General features: G+C 38.6%; 1 protein-coding gene across 3 annotated transcripts in view; it reads left to right on the top strand.

Moving 5' to 3' along the window:
• CASP8AP2 (caspase 8 associated protein 2) overlaps window positions 1-19,724 on the top strand; it is a 34,686-nt gene that overhangs the window by 11,408 nt on the left and 3,554 nt on the right. For 2 of the 3 annotated variants that reach the window (XM_074948117.1, XM_074948118.1), the window contains exons 4-8: window positions 593-693; window positions 1,926-2,000; window positions 3,047-3,162; window positions 7,771-9,998; window positions 14,873-17,858. In XM_074948117.1, the coding sequence (XP_074804218.1) occupies window positions 593-693; window positions 1,926-2,000; window positions 3,047-3,162; window positions 7,771-9,998; window positions 14,873-17,858 (5,506 nt within the window). Of the gene's footprint in view, window positions 1-592; window positions 694-1,925; window positions 2,001-3,046; window positions 3,163-7,770; window positions 9,999-14,872; window positions 17,859-19,724 lie in introns of those variants that run through there. The other variant, XM_074948119.1, reaches the window with a different exon arrangement.

Below are 19,724 nucleotides of genomic sequence, written 5' to 3' on the forward strand. Positions count from 1 at the left end.
GAGGCTGGGCTTTCTTGGTAGCTGGTCTCTGCCCCAGGAATCTTCTCCCACTCAAATGTTTCTGAGACTGAACCCAGCCAGATGCAGAATGCATTGCAAGACACACTTTGTTCTGGCTATCCATTAATTACTGACTTTTAAAATACTGGAAACTTGGCCTACCATCTAGTTTTACCCCTTCTCAGCACTTTTAAATTAAAGGGCTTGCTATGCATTTGCTCTCTGTTTTAATTGGAAACAGTATTAACCAATCATGTAAAATGCACCTCAGTGAGGGTAGCTGTCCTATGAATCAGTAACAACAATAAAAAAATGTAAACAAAATATTTGCAAGTAGACTTTAAAAGTAAATTTCATTTACGTTTACATTAGAATGCAAATTAGGCCCTTACGTTTTCAAATAAAATAAAAGTAGCACAAATATTAAAGTGGGGCAGGGAGAATCTTTTTACTGTTGTGACTTTCTCACTGAAGAATGTGAGCTGTCTTGTTTAAAAGGCCTCTCCTCTATGACAGAAGTCTGCTCACTGCATAACACAAACTACTTTGATCATATTTTTTTCCTTTACCTAATGAGTATTTCTTATTTCAGACAATCCTGCTCAAAACTCTACACCCACAAGAAACTGTTTAAACTTATTTGATGAGATCCTGATTGAAGAAGGAACTGCAAAGGAAGCAACTTACAATGATGTGTGTATTAATATGATTACAGCTATGTCACATGCTAGCAGACTGCAAAAATTGTTTTTAAAACAACACTAGTGGTCAAATCATAGAAGAAAAAAAAATTTAATATAACAAAACTATGTACTAAACAATTTTATCTTAATTTCAAAGGTTATGTAAGAGAATTGGGCTTGTGTTCTAATTATGGCATTGTCTATTCTCATGTTAATGTATGAAGTGTCATGATGAGATTATACCCTTTGACATTTCAGTCCTCCTCCCAGTTATATTATGAAAACTCTTGCACTGATTATGGAGAAATGATCTGTATACTTAAGGGTGTGATTGGGCTTCTCAGAAAACTAATCTTGAAACTGCAAAACTTGAACTACTTTACCTTAAACCTCTGAATTGTAGTTCCTGAATAAAAAGAAAAAAATGTTTTGAAAATTTGGAGGCAGTTGGCTAAACTGTGATATAAGTATGACTGTTTGGAAAATTGCATGTTCATTTTTATAAAAGTTTCCTAACTTCTGTATGATTCAAAAAATATCTTAAATTAGAAACTCTAAAACTTTCTTCATTTTTTTTTACCTCAACAAGAACTTGTTCCTTGACTGTTTTTGGAAAGGTTGGGATCTGGCATTTTTCATTATATTTAGTTTAAAATATGAGTCCTCTGCATTACATAAAGTTCACAGGGTCCCTGATGGGGACTGGTACTTTACAAAACCAGAGAGAGCTATACTTGCTCTGCCCATACAGCTCTTAAAGGTTGTAAGAAAAGGAATGCATGCAGAGTTGCTGCTTAGCACAGTTTTTGAACTCATCAGAAGTTCCACTTCTGCAGAAGCTTGTTTTGTGACTCCAGATAAGCTCATCTTCATCTCCTAGTGGCTTGGCTCCCTGTACCTCCCTAGCTTACTACTGTTGTACATATATGCACATGTAAGTTTACTCTGCTCATGTGAAAGTCAGTGAGCTTTTTCATATCTTTTTTTTAACACCCAAACTGGGGAAGTTATTTTATACACTCACATAAATAAGCTAACATGATTTTTTTTTTTTTTTTTTTAAATCTGACAGCTTTTTAGACCAGTTAATATTTTAAAATGAGAATGGTATTGGGAAGAAATGTCATTTTATAAGCTATGTCCTTAACTAAAGAACAGTTTCCAGATACAAATCTTAGAACCGTTAACCAACTTTTGCAAAATAGTCATCCTCTATAAAGTGAAAACTCCTTTATTTTACAGTTGAAGGCAGAGTATGGAAAATGTCAGCAGCAGATTAAAGAGTTGATGAAGAATTTTAAGGAAATACAGGCACAGGTACTGTGTGCTAAAGGGTATCTTTAAAACTTTTATCAATGAGAATTCAGTTTGCTTTAAATACGCTAATAAGGCATCCGAAGTATATTGCTTTAAGAGATAATAACGCAACTAATTAAATATCATATCTTTCTGGTAGGTATCTACTGCAAGAACTTTCCCAGGAATCTTTAAAGCAAAAGACAGTCACTTGTTGCGCCTCTGTAGGATATATTCAAAATGTGACAGTGCCTTTAGTAGATTACTAGATAGATAAACTTGTGTTTCTAAAATTACATACAATAATGTAAGCTAGCCTGTTAGGAACCCTAACTCTATACTTCTAAAAAATGAAAAAATTAAAAAGAGAGCGAGCTGGATGGCTGCTTCTGGAAAGATGTTCAGTTCTTTTGTTGATATTGTCTGTTTAATGTATAATGTGTCAGGGTCTCCACAGCCCTTCAGAGTAGTTAATCCTGAAGATTAGGGAGTTGAAAGCAAAAAATAAAGACCTGATGCTGAACCACCTTCAACTCCCACTGATGGCAGTGAGAGCTGAAAATGCTCAATGCCTCAGAATTTGTTCCTACATAATTGTATTTTGTCATGCTTTACTGAGAATAATCTGATGCCCACTATCAACCCCAGTAGGCCCTGCTGTAGACTAATGTTGCCAGGAGAGAATTGTACAGCTTCCAAGCTAAATTGTACACTTGACACAATGACAGTGAGCAACAAATAGTAGAGGGCCTGGAGCAAGGAAGGATGTGGATTACATCAGTACAATTCTATGGGCACTCAGTATAAAACATGGTTACATCTTGGTGATTATATATATTTTTTTAATATATCAAAAACACAAAGAACATAAGTAAGAATGAAGACTTTTGACTCGTGTAGAGACCATTCATTCACTGCCTTTTACATAACTATTGCCATACATTTTGTAGTCTGCTTTAATAGGAATGTCTGTTTTTCTAATTGCTATCCTGTGTGTCTAATGATGTTTTAATGCATGTGTGAGGGTAAATATTTGAAGCTAATTCTCCATGCATTTTTTTAAATAGAACTCCATTCTACAAAATGAAAATCAGGCACTTAAAAAGAATATTTCAGCACTTATCAAAACTGCTAGAGTGGAAATTAATCGCAAAGATGAGGAAATTAGTAACCTCCACCAAAGGTACAAGTAGACAAGTCTAATTTATTATTTACTTTTTGTTTGAACATAGGTTTATAGCCTTCGATTAAAAACTTTTTATGCATTTTAAGTGGAAATGAACACATGAAAAATCGCTGTTTAGTAAATGGTTGTCTATAGCTAATCTTAGTCCTTTTTTTTTTCTTTTCTTTTCTTTTTTTTGTCAGAAGTGCTGATCTGAACTCTCTGGGTTCAACCCAGAAATCACTGAGAATTTCTTATGGCCTGACCATATGCTTAACCTTATCTTTGGGTCAGGTTTGAACTGGGGACTTTAATCATTCCATTGTATGTGTTTCAATGTAGGCCAGTGGTCTCCAACCTTTTTACACGCAAGATCACTTTTTGAATTCAAGGTCAACCCAGGATTTACCCTGCCCCTTCCCTGAGGCCCCGCCCCAGTCACTCCATTTCCCCCCTCCCTTGTCGCTCACTCTCTCCCACCCTCACTCATTTTCACCGGGCTGAGGGGTTTGGTGTGTGGAGGGGGCTCAAGGGCTGAGCTTGGGGTAGGGGATTGTGGTGCAAGCTCTGGGAGGGAGTTTGGGTGCAGGGGTCATATGGTCACACTGCATCTGATCTTATAGAATCCACTGGATGTTTTATAATTTTACTTTTTATTAGTGTCATTTGTGGTTTATAGATTCAAAATCTTTTAGGGATTGTCACAAATCAGTACAACATTCTCAACTGTGGGGGTGTGCATTGGCTGAGTCTGGGGCAGGGGGTTGGAGTGAGGGGTGCAAGCTCTGGGAGGGAGTTTGGTGCAGGAGGGTGCTCCTGGCTGCGGCAGAGTGTTGGGGTGCAGGAAAGGGTGAGGGGTGCAGTCTCTGAGAGGGCACCGAGCTGGGGCAGGGGGAGTGCGGTGCAGGAGGGGGTGCGAGGTGCAGGCTCTGGCCGGGAAGTGCTTACCACAGGCAGCTCCCGGCCCGCAGTGCAGCGCGGCTCAGGCAGGCTGCCTGCCTGCCTGCTGCGGCCCCCATGCCACTCCCGGAAGTGGCTTCCTGATGGCATGTGACCCCTGGCGGGAGGGGGGCAGCAGGTCTCCACGCACTGTCCATGCCCACAAGCGCCATCCCCGCAGCTCCCATTGGCTGATTCCCAGTTGGGGAGCCCCGCTGCGCTGCCAGACTTTTAGTGGCCCGGAGATGGCAATCAACTGGCAGAGGCTCCAGGATCGACTGGTCGATCATGATTGACAGGTTGGTGACCACTGATGTAGACTATCTCATCCATATTTTTGTTCCAGAGCTAGTCTACTCTAAAAGTCTCAGATTGATAAACCCAATAGATTTTTTTTTTGGATACTTCTTGCTGGCCTTTCTAGCCAGATGTTGAAGAGCTCTACCTCCACTGTTAGTTATGAGGGGGCTGTCTATATTAGCAACTTGTCATGCTCTGGCTGTCCTAGGCCAGGGAGTTCAAAGCACAAGTGTGTAGATTAGAAAAGAGTTGACTGTCTGGGTCCTGGACTCTGAGGCTAAGCGTAAGACTGGGACTCCAGAGAGCTAGGTTACATTCCCAGTCTGTCACTTACTACCTCTATGACCTCAGGCAAGTCCCTTAGTTTATTTGTGCCTCAGTTTATCCATCAGTAAAATGGAAATAAAAATTTCCCTACCTTATTAAAGGGTATTGTGAGGATAAAGCCATTGTTTGTGAGATAATCAGATGTTGCAGTGCTGGAGGTCATTAGCACCTAAACTGTATGAAGTTCTTTTAGAGATGGTTATCAGAAGTGCTGTGACTGAGATCAAAAAATGTTTGTTTGTCTTTATTCGTAGTTGTCATGAGGTATTGTCCACATGACTGTATTTGAATAGTATACAGTCTGATAAACACACATTGCCTTGTTCTATTAGTTCTTTCAATTGATGGCTGTGACAAGCTAGCTGTTTTCTTCACAACCTTGAGTTCAGCATTCTAGATCTCAAAACTATTGTTTTCTTTCAAAATCTTTATTTTGAAAAACATTTTCAAACTATACTTCTGTAAGTCCCCAAAAGATAATGAAGCAATTATTAGCTACTTCAGAGGTGTCCATCATGCACTCTAGGCTACTAGTCAGGTCATAACACACTGTCATCCCCATTTATCTGTCATCCCATTAGGATATGTTGTAGGAAATGACTGGTCAAGGGCTGATTTAGTCAGTGTTATGGGCATTCTTATGGCAATCCCGACAGATAAATTTTGGGCACATATTTCATGACAGACTTCATCACCATTGTGACTGAAATCTCTCTTTATAAGGAAAAGATGCCTTGTTTGAGGCTTTGAAAAAGCTACAAAGTGTTATATTCTTAGATGCCGTGGTGATGGTACAGTACAAGAACCTGAATAGAATACAATATACTGGAACTCAAACAATGAAACCAAGTCTTGGCCCTTATGTCCAAAAACTTATCTATAGCAATGGCAAATTTGTGAAAAAGTAAACATCTCTGGGTCTTAAGAGACAAATCTGTAGAAAAATCAGACCCATATATTTCAGTTTTGATGTTTTAAGTCCACACAGTGCCCTAGTGATAAAGAAGAATTGGCACATTAACAATCTGTATATTGTCACAATCTGTTTAAGCCACTTTACATAGATGTTGTTGAGTGAGAGGGAAATAAAAGGGTTATTAAAAAAAATACTTCGATACCATCAAGTTCAAAACAAATGTCAGTACCCATATGCTTTTAACTGTCAGGATACATGCCTTTCAGGGTCTGTTGCTCTTGATGGAAATACTGTTCTCCTTGTATTGTTGCACTATGATGCCAGAACATAGGTTTTCCAAAATTAGAATAATCAAAACAGGCTCATACACGTATTCAGCAAAGCCCACAGGATTTGATGCAAATACTGGTGAATGGCCCCAGTGTAGATGCTTTCTAGCCAGATCAGGCTATTCCCTATTAGTGTGAAAGAGGACCAGGATTAAAACATCTTGGTGGACGCAGTCACAGTGAACACTTAACAACAGTAGCAAGCTGAACTGGTAAAGGTGAGCTGTTCTGTCTGATCAGATCTAGATTTCAAACCTAATTAACATAATACCTAAATAATACTAAGGATTAGAATTTTTACTTATTTTAAAATGAGTTATTACATAATCTCCAATGTGACTTAGTCTCAGCCTAATAAGGACCAGTAGGTTTTTTAGTGTGTCTTAAATTAAGGGCAAAATTAAACATTAGCACTAAATGAAAATCAGGCATACAAAAAAAGGCTTGTTTTGAATACTCTCTCATTTTTATTCCAAGTACAGGGAAATGGCTTTAGGCAATCACAGCAGCAACAAAATTTTATTGACTGGAAAGCATAAGACCAAAAATAGGGACAACCACGTTTTTTCATCCATAGGCAAATTCCATTTTTTGGCTGCTAAGTGGTCAGCAAATAATGTTTCTCTACTTGGGACTGACATGAGTGTCTTTTTTTTTTTTGCCCTGTAGTTCCTTACATGTTTGTTCTTAGTTTTGAAGGTATACTTGGATTCAGTTTAGAAGTTGTAGGTATCAGAGCTATCTCATCCGTGACTCTGAAAACACCTACAAGTATGATTTCTATATGTTATCACTATGCTCTTACTTCGTTTCCTGGATTATGGACTGGCATTCATTTAGAATTAGTCATGAGAGTGTAAGAAACATGGCGTTGTTTTTAACCAGGCCCTTTATGTGGAGTGCCATATGCTGGACCTGGCACAAAAGTGAGTCTTTTCTGTTCTAGCTATGTAGTTTTTGCATGCCCCTCACTATTTGCATAGGCTGTGCTTCTTCCCCCTCCCCCCGCCCCCCCGTGATGACCTTGCAGCAGTTGCACATGGCCTTGATGAGGCTTGATTATCATAATTTACTTGTTTTCTTTTGCGTGCAGCAAGTTCAACACAATAGTTTATTTGCTTATTGGTTTGATCATATTACACCTATTCTTACTGCCTGTCTACATACTGGCAGGTTTGCTGTCTGAGTTAGCGTGGTTGCTTTTTATGATTCTGAAGGGCATAAGCCCTGATTATATCTGAGACCACCTCTGAGTCTTGTGCTGATGGTTATAGCTTTTTCACCGCTTGGCAATGAAACAGTAATTTCAAATAATAAAACTAATATGTAGAATATGCAATTCTATCTTTCTTGCCTTGTGGTTCCTTGTGCATTTGTTTTTGGGATATTTCACCACAAATCTTTTTTTCAAATGAGTTGCTTTTTGAGGCCAAGTGAATTGATTGTCAGCTTTTAAAATTCTAGGTGTACTTTAAAAATAAAGGTTTTTTTAATGTCGTAGTTTTACCCAATTCTTCCTTCAAACTGAGAATTTAGAAAAATAAATACGAAAAACATTCACTGTAAATTGTGAAAGATCAAGCTACATAGACCCTTAAGCTGCAATTCTTACTCTATAGAATTTCACCTATAAAAGCTGCAAACTTAGAAATTTTAAGATAAATGCCTTGTATTGTGAGCTTTGCTGTCCTTTAATCAGTACCACTGAATAACAGTTTAAGAAAGAACCAAGGTGTTCATAGGATTTTGGCTTTAGTTAAATTTATAAAAAAAACACCAAGACTTAATATGATTCTTCTCTCTGTTTACAAATAGGCTATCAGAATTTCCCAGTCATCGAAATAACTACACTAAAACGTATCTTCCAGGATTAACTAACACAAGGTGCTCCAAGATACCTAAAACAAAAGATCCTAAATTCAGAGCTGCTTCTTTAGTAGACAATACAAAGACAGATCATAGATTGAAAACTGACTGTTCCAAAGATATACATCACAGTTATTCATCTCACAATATGGAGGATGGAAAATCACACACAGAAAGAAGAAACTCTCCATATTTACTCAGATATCCTCCTGAAGAGCTTTGTAATGACAGTTCTCGTATCTGTTTCCAAAACTTTGACTACTACTCCAATAAGGGTAACAGGAAGGAAAGAGAAATGAAAAATGGTGAGCAGTATAGCAGGGCTAATGACAACAGGTACAAAAGAGATACATACCAGAGCACTGGCAATAGTACAGATAGTGAACAGGGAAACACAGACTCTCATCAAAAGTTGCAAATATATTCAGAAAAATCTGGTAAAAGTGAGCTGCAGCAAGAAAGTAAGAGCAAAATGCTGAAATGTAGCCCACCTGTGGAAAATAGAACTGATAGGTACATTTCTACCTGGGAGAAACAAACAGCTATTAAGGAGAGATCACAAACAGTCGAATCTCAAGGTGATAAGTTTGAAAGGTCACAATACATAAACAAACAGGACCTTGAAACACGTGATAAAGATGAGAGGAATTTTGAACAGAAAAACAAATCAACTGAAAAGCAACAAGAACAACCAAGAAGGTCTTGCCGAGTGAATAGTCCACATTCAAAGAATGAAACTGCAAGGAGCCCACACAAATCACATAAGTTCCCCATGGAAGACTGTAGAAGAGGAACAGATGGAGATTGCAAGAGGGATGGGGGAGCAAATAATCATAGTTCCCGAGAGGCAAGATCTTCACCTTCCACTTCCAGCAACAGAGAGCACAAACATACACGCTCCAAGGAAAGTAGCAGCAGATATGAATGGGAAACTACATATTCAAAATCAGAGAGACACAGAACTGAAGAAAAAAGGAAAAGAGAGAGAGAAAACCAGGAAGAAAGTAGGCATCCTAGAAATGAAAGAAAAGTAACAAAAGAAATTACACACCAGACTACAAAAGAATCCAAGAATACAGATGCTACAAAAAATGAGAGAAACAAATCATCTAAACCAGAAGAAACACCCAGAGTAGCAGATGGTTTAAAAGAGCACAAAGCTGGAAAGGCTAAAGATGATAAAAATGGAACAAAAAAGAAAGATCTAAAACTAAGCTTTATGGAAAAGCTAAATTTAACTCTTTCTCCTGCTAAAATACAGCCTCTCTGTCAAAATAATGGAATTGAAACAGATTCCAAAAAAGCTAGTAGTAAAGGTAGTACAGAGACCCCAGGGCATACAGAAATGTTAACACCTGCCCAACCTATTAGTATTGGTTCAGTAGAGCAAACCAAGGTTCCAGTTCAAACAGACTTGGAACCAAAGACACCTGTTTCTGAGATCAAAAGGAAAACTGAAAATGAAGCTTTGGCAGAAACTCTAGACCTACTGCAGCCTGCAGCTTTGACAGAAACAGTGGATGCACTGCAACCTGAACTGACTAATGATAACACTGTGTCCCTTCCTGAGGCTGGACAAGAGATGGAAGAGGCAGACACAACATGCAGAGTTTCTGAGTTAGCAAGCCCTATGAATCATGAAGCTCGGAACATTGATTATGATGACTTGGAGACCATTAGTTCTGATGATTTTGAGTCCCATAATGTCACAGATGATATTAGACAAATGAAGTCAGACTCATTAATGCAAGTGGTAGATACCAATGATGGTGCATCTGGAGAAAGTTTTCAGTATCCTGCCAAGGAAAACAGTGTTTCGAAAACTGTACCTTACAAGGAGGGCGTGACTACATCTGAGCCAACTGACAGGGATATACCAGCTGATGGAGGCATACCAGTAGTTGATGAAAACACTTGTAATTTGGAGCAAAACTTGCCAGAACCAGAAATCAGTATAGTAACATCTTCTCATAGTGATAAAATAGATCCTAGAACTAAAGCAAGAGAAACTAACCCAGTTCCTGCTGATGATGACAATTCAATATTAAGCATTGATCTCAATCACTTGAGGTACATTCCAAAGGTTATCAGCCCACTGAATAGTCCAATGCGACCCTTGGTTAAAGTACTTAGGATGGAGAGCCCTTGCAAAGGACTTGTGAAGAGTTATAACAAAGGTATTCATCTGTATTTTATCCTAGTTTTGTTTTCAATTTTAGATATCTCTCCAAAATATGCATTAGTGCAGGGGTGGTCAGCCTGTGGCTCTTCAGAAGTTAATATGCGGCTTCTTGTATAGGCAGTGACTCCTGGGCTGGAGCTATAGGCACCAACTTTCCAATGTGTCGGGGGGTGCTCACTGCTCGACCCCTGGCTCTGCCACAGGCCCTGCCCCCACTCCATCCTCTCCTGAGCCTGCCATGCCCTTGCTCCTCTCCCCTTTTCCCCAGAGCCTCCTGAACGCCAGGAAACAGCTGATTGGGGGGGAGGGGGAGGTCCTGATCCGTCGGGCTGCCAGTGGGTGGGAGGCCCTGTGAGTGGTGGGGGAGCTTATGGGGGGCTGCTGATGTATTACTGTGGCTCTCTGAGAATTTACCAATGTACATTGCCAGGCTCAGGTTAGCCACCCCTGCATTAGTGGGAAGTGAAGATGACTGTCTTTTTGAGATTTTTAAACCCAGAGAATGGCTTTGTCTATGCCATTACTTTCTCTTTCATATTCCCCTTTGTATGCACACTTTATAGTGGGGAATCTATGATTGCCTGATTGCAGTGGGCAATTGGACTTCAGTGTTTATGATTCACACACAATACATTGGAGTTAAGGAGTGAAGGAATTTGTATTAACCTTATGCAAAATAAACACACAACATTGCGATTTCAAAAACATAGTCATTAAAGGGATGAACAGACCAATGAAGGGATCTCATGTAAGCATCTGTTATGTTAGTTTATACATTCAATTAGGATTGATTCATGAAAATTCATTTTCTACAATCCATTGACAATCATAACTTTGATCCATAATGAATGCATAAACTCTTCCAACATATACAGCAATAATTTTATTTGTTGGCTTCTATATACCTGTTTTTCAAAAGGATTTAAACCCTATCTTACACAGAAAAATTGATAGTAACCCAAACTATTGAGACCTCCAAAATATTTTGCACTTCTGTGGCAAACGATCTCACTGCTCTACAAACATTAGTGAATTAAGCTTTCCAACATCCAAGTAGAGTAGAAAGTAGAAGTGGTTAGGTCTGATTGTTTTTCAACAGAAGATTGGGGTTTTGTTTAAATGAATTGTTTTGCAAAAAGTGTTTGGTTTTCTGTGGAAAATTTAGATTTTTGTTGAAATACACAATGCTCACAAACCAAAATATTTAATAAATTATCATGAAATGCTGCTGCAGTGTCTCATGGGAGTTGCAGTTCTGGTGCCTCATGCTCCCGTTCTCTTTTATGAGCTAGGATCTGCAGCTGGACTTTATCTCCCATGATGCACCTTGGCTTCTCTCCAAGAAAGGAGACTGGTGCATTATGGGAGATGTACTCCCATTCTCCTCTACAGACTGACCTTTCTGGTAGGACAAGGCACCACAGCGGCATTTCAGAATTGCAGTATTTCAGCAGAAAACCAAAATATTAAAATTCTTGCCTAAAATTTAAAATTTTCCATTGGTGTGGGGGAATATGCACACGCTTTCTGATCACCTCTAGTGATATCCCTAGTTACAGATGGGAGACTGGGATCAAAGGGGGCAAATTTTTAAAGGTACTGAGGGGCTTAAAGAGGCAGGTCAATGCCTAACTCCAGTGATTGCAATGGAAGTCAGGTGCCTAGATGCTTTTTGAAAACCCCACTAGATGTTTATCTCCTCTTTAGGTGCCTATATACCTTAAAAAATTTGGCCCTAAATGACTTGTCTGTGGGAAAGATGGGAATTGGAGCTGAATCTCCGAAATTCCAGGGGTGTGCGTTAGCCACCAAACTATTCTTCCCCTCAGTTAAATGAATTTGAATGTCTAAATGTTTTACAAATATGAGACAGTCAGGATGAAAGTAACAGAAAATTTCACATACAAATAATCATTAGAGTGTACCATAAATTGACAGAAGAGCTGTCCTATCAAGTACACGTGAGATACAATAACATGAGAAGTAAGGGAAAAGTCAGTAACCCTGTTTCTGAATTTCCTGACTCCTGTGTAGTTAAATCTCAACTTTCACTTTCCATTACTATAATGGGGGATTTAATGGAGCTTTTAGTGTATTCACTGAGGAGAAATGGGAGAGGGTGAAGAGTTTAAATCCCTTTTCACATACTTTACTACACTTGTATAATCATTACTTTCTGCAAAACTCAGTGTACTGGTGGAACTCTGCCTATCACACTTGACCAGCAATTCTTAAATCTTTTCATCTGAACAGCCATTCATAAATTTGCAAATGTGATATTTAACATAACAGCAAATATAGCTGATACTAGTTGATAAGAAAATAGAAATAGGGGACCTGAGGAGATTAGACCCCAAGTAAATAAATGCCAAATGAAGGATTATCATTCTATAGCACATCCCTAGAGTCGTTTATAAAAAAAAAAAAAAAGTATCCATCTGGTCCAGGACTTGAGCTGCCATATTTCAAACTATATATATTAGTACAGGGGTGGGCAAACTTTTTGGCCCGACGGCCACATTGGGGTTGCAAAACTGTATGGAGCGCCAGGTAGGGAAGGCTGTGCCTCCCCCAAACAGCCTGGCCCCCACCCCCTGACTGCCCCCCTCAGAACCCCCAACCCATCCAACCCCCCCCCCCCCCCGCTCCTTGTCCCCTAACCGCCTCTGGGACCCCACCCCCTATCCAACCCCCCCTGCTCCCTGACTGCCCCCCACCCCTATCCACACCCCCCACCCCCTGACAGGCCCTCCGGGACTCCCACTCCCAACCCTCCCTGTTCCCTGACTGCCCTCCCTTCCAGAACCTCCACCCCATCCAACCACCCTCTGCTCCCTGACTGCCCCCCGGGACCTCCCACCCCCATACCATGCTGCTCAGAGCAGCAGGAGCACACCGCCAGGCCAGAGCCAGCTGCACTCCCCAGAAGGAGCGGCGGGCCACTAAGAGGGAGGGGCTGGGAGCAAGCCTCCCCGGCTGGGAGCTCAGGGGCTGGGCAGGACAGTCCCATGGGCCGTAGTTTGCTCACCTCTGTACTAGTACCTTTCCCAGACCTGAAGAAGAGCTCTGTGTAAACTCGTCTCTTTCACCAACAGAAGTTGGTCCAATAAAAGATGTTACAGTACCCCACCAACCATGTTTCTCTAATATCACAGGACCAGCACGTTTATAGCAACACTGCACATACCTCAAAGTAGTAATTTTTATCTTTAAGTTAGACTCTCTAATAGTAATAGCCATTTCATCTGTTTTTGACAGGCAAGAAGTTATAGTCTCTCTTAGTCCTGAAATTCAGTACTCCTCTCTATTATAACTCCTGCTTAGCTGTCCCAGGATACGCTTTATGCATATGCTGCTGCTTTAGTTTGTTAAAAGTTTGGTTAGGTAGAAGGTTTAGGAGTTTTTGCATAAAGAAAGCTGAAAAACATTGTTTAATAACAGTAAAAGTTGCAAAACTTGTAGAAGGTAATTAATTGTTATGTAACTGTCAAATATCTTTGTCTCCATTCCTTTCCAAAAATCATTAATGGAATAACAGTTTTACTGCTCTGGAAGCTATAGAAAATCAATGTCCAAGAACACTGACTTCAAAGAGGTGGCCACAGGAGAATGTTTGTTTGTGGAAAGCAATTATTTTGAATTCATATTTTCTCTTGTTTTTGACACGAAATGTTGAGATGTCAGTGAGAAAAAGGATATTTAATACCTATGTAATTAAAAATATAAAAGAAATTAATAAATATGGGTGCCCAACAAACAAACCCAAACAGCTACTAATCTTAATCGAATAGTATTTACCACTTAATTACACATATGTAGATGATTTTTTTGATTTTTTTTTTATAATGGGGAGCCAAAATTTGTGTCTAATAGCTTGATATTGCACTAACTCTAACCAGATGCCTTTTAAAAAAAACTCCCAATGGATTGGTTTTACAATAAGGTATTAAAAATTGAAAGATCAAACAATTGGTAAACTTGATTGTGAGGGGGAAAAATAAGTAATTTTTGAGAAAGCAGTATTAAAAAAAAAATCCTGACCTTTCCCCTTGTCTCCCACATTTCTGTAATTCAAACAGCTAAAGTAAATGCTTGTTTATCAAAAATTAATAGGAGGAACAGTCTCTTATGCTGTAGCGTTTGGTTTAACCTCTGGACTAATCTTTATCTTAAAGTTATCCGCAACTGAAATTAACTTATTGTGTCTATAGTGCCTAGTGTGATGGGACCCAACCCTTACTTAGTAGATTCATAGATTTTTAAATACTGAAAGGACAGTTACATCCCTTTTGGTGGCCCTGATTCAGAGAAATGAATGCCAAAGTAAATAAGTGATTTATGTTACATATTTTGACCTTATTATGAAACCAGTAAAGGAAAACCAGAATTCAGGTGTAAATCTTGTTACGCTTTGTGGTTTCATAGTTGGACTCTAAAGACACAGCTTTGCACAATATTAGCATAACAAATAACTATTTGTGTAAAGAGTAAAATAGTGAAAATTTTCAAGTATTTTATTTTTCTTCAACCAAAAAATTTTCAGTGCTGATCATATTTTCACCAAACAAAACTTGCATAATCCATATTTGTTTATAAAGACTGAAAAAATCCCACTGACATCAATGGGAGCAGAATGAGGTACTTATTTTTTATCTTTAATCTGCTTTCTCAGTGTTTGTTCATAGCTACCAGAGTTTAAGATCAAATATACTGAGTAGAAGCTGACAATTCTAAGCTGACAATTCTAAACAGTTAAGCACCCAGTTCTAATAAAAGGTAAACCACTGAGTCTTCTGGGTTTTTCCTAAAATGTTTGCTCTGTGTGGAATTTGTGTTATAGATGCTTAACAAACTATTCTCTCTTTATAGATTTAACTCCTGAAAGCACAGTTGCCTGTCCCTCAAAGACTCTGTCAAATGAAGTAAATAAAGAAAATCAAAAGCCTGACAAACACTTAGAGATGGAGTCCCAGCTGAGCATATCCTCTGATGAATTAGAAGAAGGAGAAATTGTAAGTGATGATGAAAAATCCAAATCAGAAAGAAACTCTGAGAATAGTAAAATATCAAGGGGAAGAGCTTCTCCTGAAACACACAATTTGAGCAGCAGTCCACATAACCAAATGAATAAAACTGCATCTTGCAATGAAGATAGTGGAAAATTAGTTTACATAAAAGTAAATGCAAACAAAAGTAGAGAAAAACATAAAACTGGAGCTACCCGATCATCAAAGGAAAGAAAGAAAAATAAAACTGTGAGCATTGCTTGCCTTGAAAAAATAGTTCAAATTATTCTTGAACCTTCTACAGTACAAGAAATTATGCAGATGTTAAAAGCTATACGAAAACAGATAAGGAAAAATTATATGAAGTTCAAGATGCATTTCCCAGTTCAGCATTTTCACAGAATTATAGAATCAGCCATTTTGAATTTTACATCATTGATAAAGTACCTAAACTTTTCCAAGATGTCTAAATTAGGCGAGACTTTAAAACTGACTCTCTGTGAAACTATAGAGTCTAAACTTAGGCACGTTAAAAAGAATGCAACAGTGGAACAACTTTTTGAACAACAGCTGTCAGATATGAAAAAACAGTTATGGAAATTTGTGGATGAACGGCTTGATTACTTATTTGAAAAAATAAAGAGAATTTTAGTAAAACTGTGTGATTTAGTAAGCATCAGAAATGAGAGTGATGAAGGAAAGCTTGAAATTGTAACTACACAAAAACAGAAATGCACAACAGGTCATAAAAACGACGTACAGAAATCCAGGAAAAAGTCCCTAAAAGTAAAATCTCAAAAGTCTGAAGAATATGTCCTTCCTAAACCAGTGGTAAGTTATCAACCATTTAACAAGTGTCACCATGACAAAAATAAAACAGCTGCACCAAAAAATGTGATTACAAAATGTCTAAATTCCATTGATAATACAAGGAACTCCCAAACCCAAGTGCTGCCCTCTAAGGAAAATAATTTACAAGGCACCCTAACTCCACTGAAAAGTGCAAGATATGAAAAGGAAGGGTTTCACATGGTCAGAGATGCTCACAAGTCTGATTTTAATTATGAACTTCTCACAGAACAGCAAACTTCTAGCCTCACATTTAACCTGGTGAGTGATGCACAAATGGGTGAAATATTCAAAAGTTTGTTACAAGGCTCTGATCTTTTAGAAAAAAGCATCAGCAGCATTGATACAGATCAGTGGGAGTTCAGGACACCAGAAAAACAGATCCTGGAAAGTCAGAAATGCAGAAATAATCCTGCTTCTGTTATAGAAGAGGCAGTTCCAATAGCGTCCTGTGTGAAATCTAGACCAGTAGAGGGTATTAATTGGCCTGCAGTTTCACCTGAAAGAGCCTCATCTTTATCATCTAGACTTCAGATGCCAGTTGATCCAGATGTTTTGGATGAAAGCTGTATGTTTGAAGTTCCCCCAAGTGCAGCTTCCAGCAAAGATGATGAATGCAGTCTACAAAGGAATAAGTCATTTGTTTCTTCTATACTCCTTGAAGATCTAGCAGTTTCTTTAACTATTCCATCACCTTTGAAATCGGATGCTCATCTTAGCTTTCTGAAACCTGAAAACACATCCGGTTCAACTCCTGAGGGAGTTCTTAGTGCACATTACAGTGAAGATGCTCTTCTTGAAGAAGAGGATGCCACCGAACAAGACATTCATTTGGCTTTAGAATCTGATAACTCAAGCAGCAGATCAAGTTGTTCTTCATGGACAAGTCGGCCTATTGTTCCTGGTTTCCCTTGTGACCCCAGCCTACCAATGCAAGCAGTAATAATGGAGAAATCCAATGATCACTTCATTGTTAAGATAAGGCGTGCAGTGCCATCTACATCACCGACCCTTGATCAGACTACCCTGGTAGAGGAGTCACTGGTATCCTTAACCAAGAAAGAAAAGGAAGAAATAATATCTGCCAAAATAAGAAAAGATAATCAGGCTGCTACAGGCACGACTGTTGAAGAAAATGATTCTAAGAGCAATATGAATGCCATTGATTCCACTGATGAGCTGTGTAATGTCAGTGCTAGACAAGAACAAGCTCATGATTTGCTTGAGCCTCTTAAGGAGCCCCATAGTGCCACTGGAAAAGACGAAGCTCCTAACTTGTATAAGCCCTTTTCAGAAACATCAAACAAAAATAGCCATGGTAGTGAAAACACAAGTGAAGACTTTAAGCTGTCTCAGATGGATGAATTGAAAGTGCCTGAAAACAAGAAAGAAATATCTAACACTTCAGTAGAAAGTCCTGTTAAAGCTGAAGTTGCTTTTCCTTCTGAATGCAGTGTTGATGCATATATAGATTTGACAGAAGATATTGTCAATGAAAGTGAAGTAGATTTATGTAATCTTGCAATGGAATCTACTTTAAAAGTTACAGAACAGGAAATTCATACAGGAAACTTAGATAAAGGTGATACAAAGGAAGAACCATTAGAGTGCAGTGTCAATGCATATATCGATTTAACAGAAGAGCTTTCCAGTGAGATTAAAGCAGATGAGTGCAACTCTAAAACAAAATCCACTTTAAATGTTGATTTGGGATGCCAGACAAGTCTTGATAAAACTAGCAAAAAGCGAAAAAAGGAGTCTGTAACAGACAATTCCAAGTCAAAAAAACCAAAAAAGGAAACTGAATCAGCTAGTGAAAGAAATAATAAAAGTAGTAAGAAGTCTGAGGAGAAAGGTTTAGCTCTCAAAAGATCATCTTCCGGTAAGAGGACTGAATTGCCTGAGAATAAAGATCCTTCAGCTTCCTCCACATTGCCACGTAGTCTATATGCCAAAAACATCATTAAAAAGAAAGGAGAAGTAGTTGTTTCTTGGACAAGGTAAGAGTATTGACAGTATACTATTTTAGTGGGGGATGGGGTCAGGGGACATGTTTGAAGTATGGGGTTAAAAATTAATTTAGTTGGTGACTGAAGTTCCATATTTCTACAGAATAAACACAGTAATGGCCACAGCAGTGCAAGCCTCCCCATTTGCTGCTATAAGTTGAGCCTCCCTCAGTCTTGTTCAGAAAAGACCTCCTAGATTGTGAGAGTGATCTAGTCTCCATATCCATTTAGTTCTTGATCTCTTTTCTGGGGGTGCCACGTAATGGCGCTAGTGGTTGTGTGGGTTGGTTTTTTTTTTTAACCATATTGACATCTGTTCACTGGAAACAGGTCTGAGACACTAACTCATTTCACAATCCACTGAACAGCTATTGGAAGATAGTGTTTTTCAGTCACTTTATGTGGGTTGGAGTCAGACAGGTGTGCTAACGGAGAAAGGTTTCAGATCTCATAATTTCTGATTTATCTAGCCTCCCAGCAGTGATTTTTCTTTTTTTTAAATGTCTGGAATTAGATGAAATTCAGTGTTGAGCAAATGAAATTCACTGTTGATAAATGCAAAGTAGGGCATATTAGAAACCACAATCCCAACTATACATAAAAATGATGGGGTCTAAATTAGCTGTTACCACTCAAGAAAGAGATCTTGGAGCCATTATGGATAGTTCTCTGAAAATATCCTATCAATGTGTAGCAGCAGTCAAAAAAGCTAACAATGTTAAGAACCATTAGGATAGATAATGCCTTTATATAAATCCATGGTATGCACACACCTTGAATATTGCGTGCAGTTCTGGTCACCACATCTCAAAAAAGATATAGTAGAAATGAAAAAGGTACAGTGAAATGCAACAAAAATGATTAAGGGTGTGGAACAGCTTCCATATGAGGAGAGATTAAAAACACCAGGATTGTTCACCTTGGAAAGGAGACAACGATATGATGGTCTATAAAATCAGGAATGGTGTGGAGAAAGTGAATAAGAAAGTGTTATTTACTCCTCATAACAAGAGGTCAGCCCATGAAATTAATAGGCAGCAAGCTTAAAACAAACAAAAGGAAATACTATCTCACACACACACAATCTATGGAACTCATTGCCAGGGGATATTATTAAGGCCAAAGGTATAACTTGGTTCAAAATAGAATTAGATATGTTCATGGAGGATAGGTCCATTGATGGCTATTAACCAGGATGGTCAGGGATGCAACCTGGTGCTCTGAGTGTCCCTAAACATCTGACTGCCAGATGCTGGAACTGGACAGCAGGAGATGGCTCACTTGATAATTGTCCTTTTCTGTTTGTTCCCTTCGAAGCATCTCAGAGAGACAAGTTAGGTCAGGTAATATCTTTTATTATTGGACCAACTTCTGTTGGTGAGACTGACAAGCTTTTGAGCCACACAGAGCTCTTCTTCAGGTCTGGGTTTGTGTGGCTTGAAATTTTCTCTCACCAACAGAAGTTGGTCCAAAAAAGAGATTACCCACCTTGCATCTCTAATATCTGGGTATTGACACAGATGCAGCTGCACTGCATACAACTTTGAAGCATCTGACAGTGGCCACTGTCAAAAGACAGTATACTGGGATAGATGGACCATTAGTCTGACCAAATATTGCCCTTTTTATGTTCTTACATAACACTCCTAAATTTTTAACATGAAACCTTTTGACCTAACCATATGTTGTTTTATTTTGAAGTTTTCATTGATTTCTTCAGAAAGTTAATTGTTCCTACAAGAGTGTGATTTTTAAATCTAATACATCATAACTGTTGCTAGAAACAAGCAAATCAGTTAAGATATTGAGAGTGCACTACAATTTCTGACTTATGAAATCTGTTCTAATTCAAATGCC

This window comes from Natator depressus, chromosome 3 (assembly GCF_965152275.1).
Source record: "Natator depressus isolate rNatDep1 chromosome 3, rNatDep2.hap1, whole genome shotgun sequence".
NCBI lineage: Eukaryota > Metazoa > Chordata > Testudines > Cheloniidae > Natator > Natator depressus.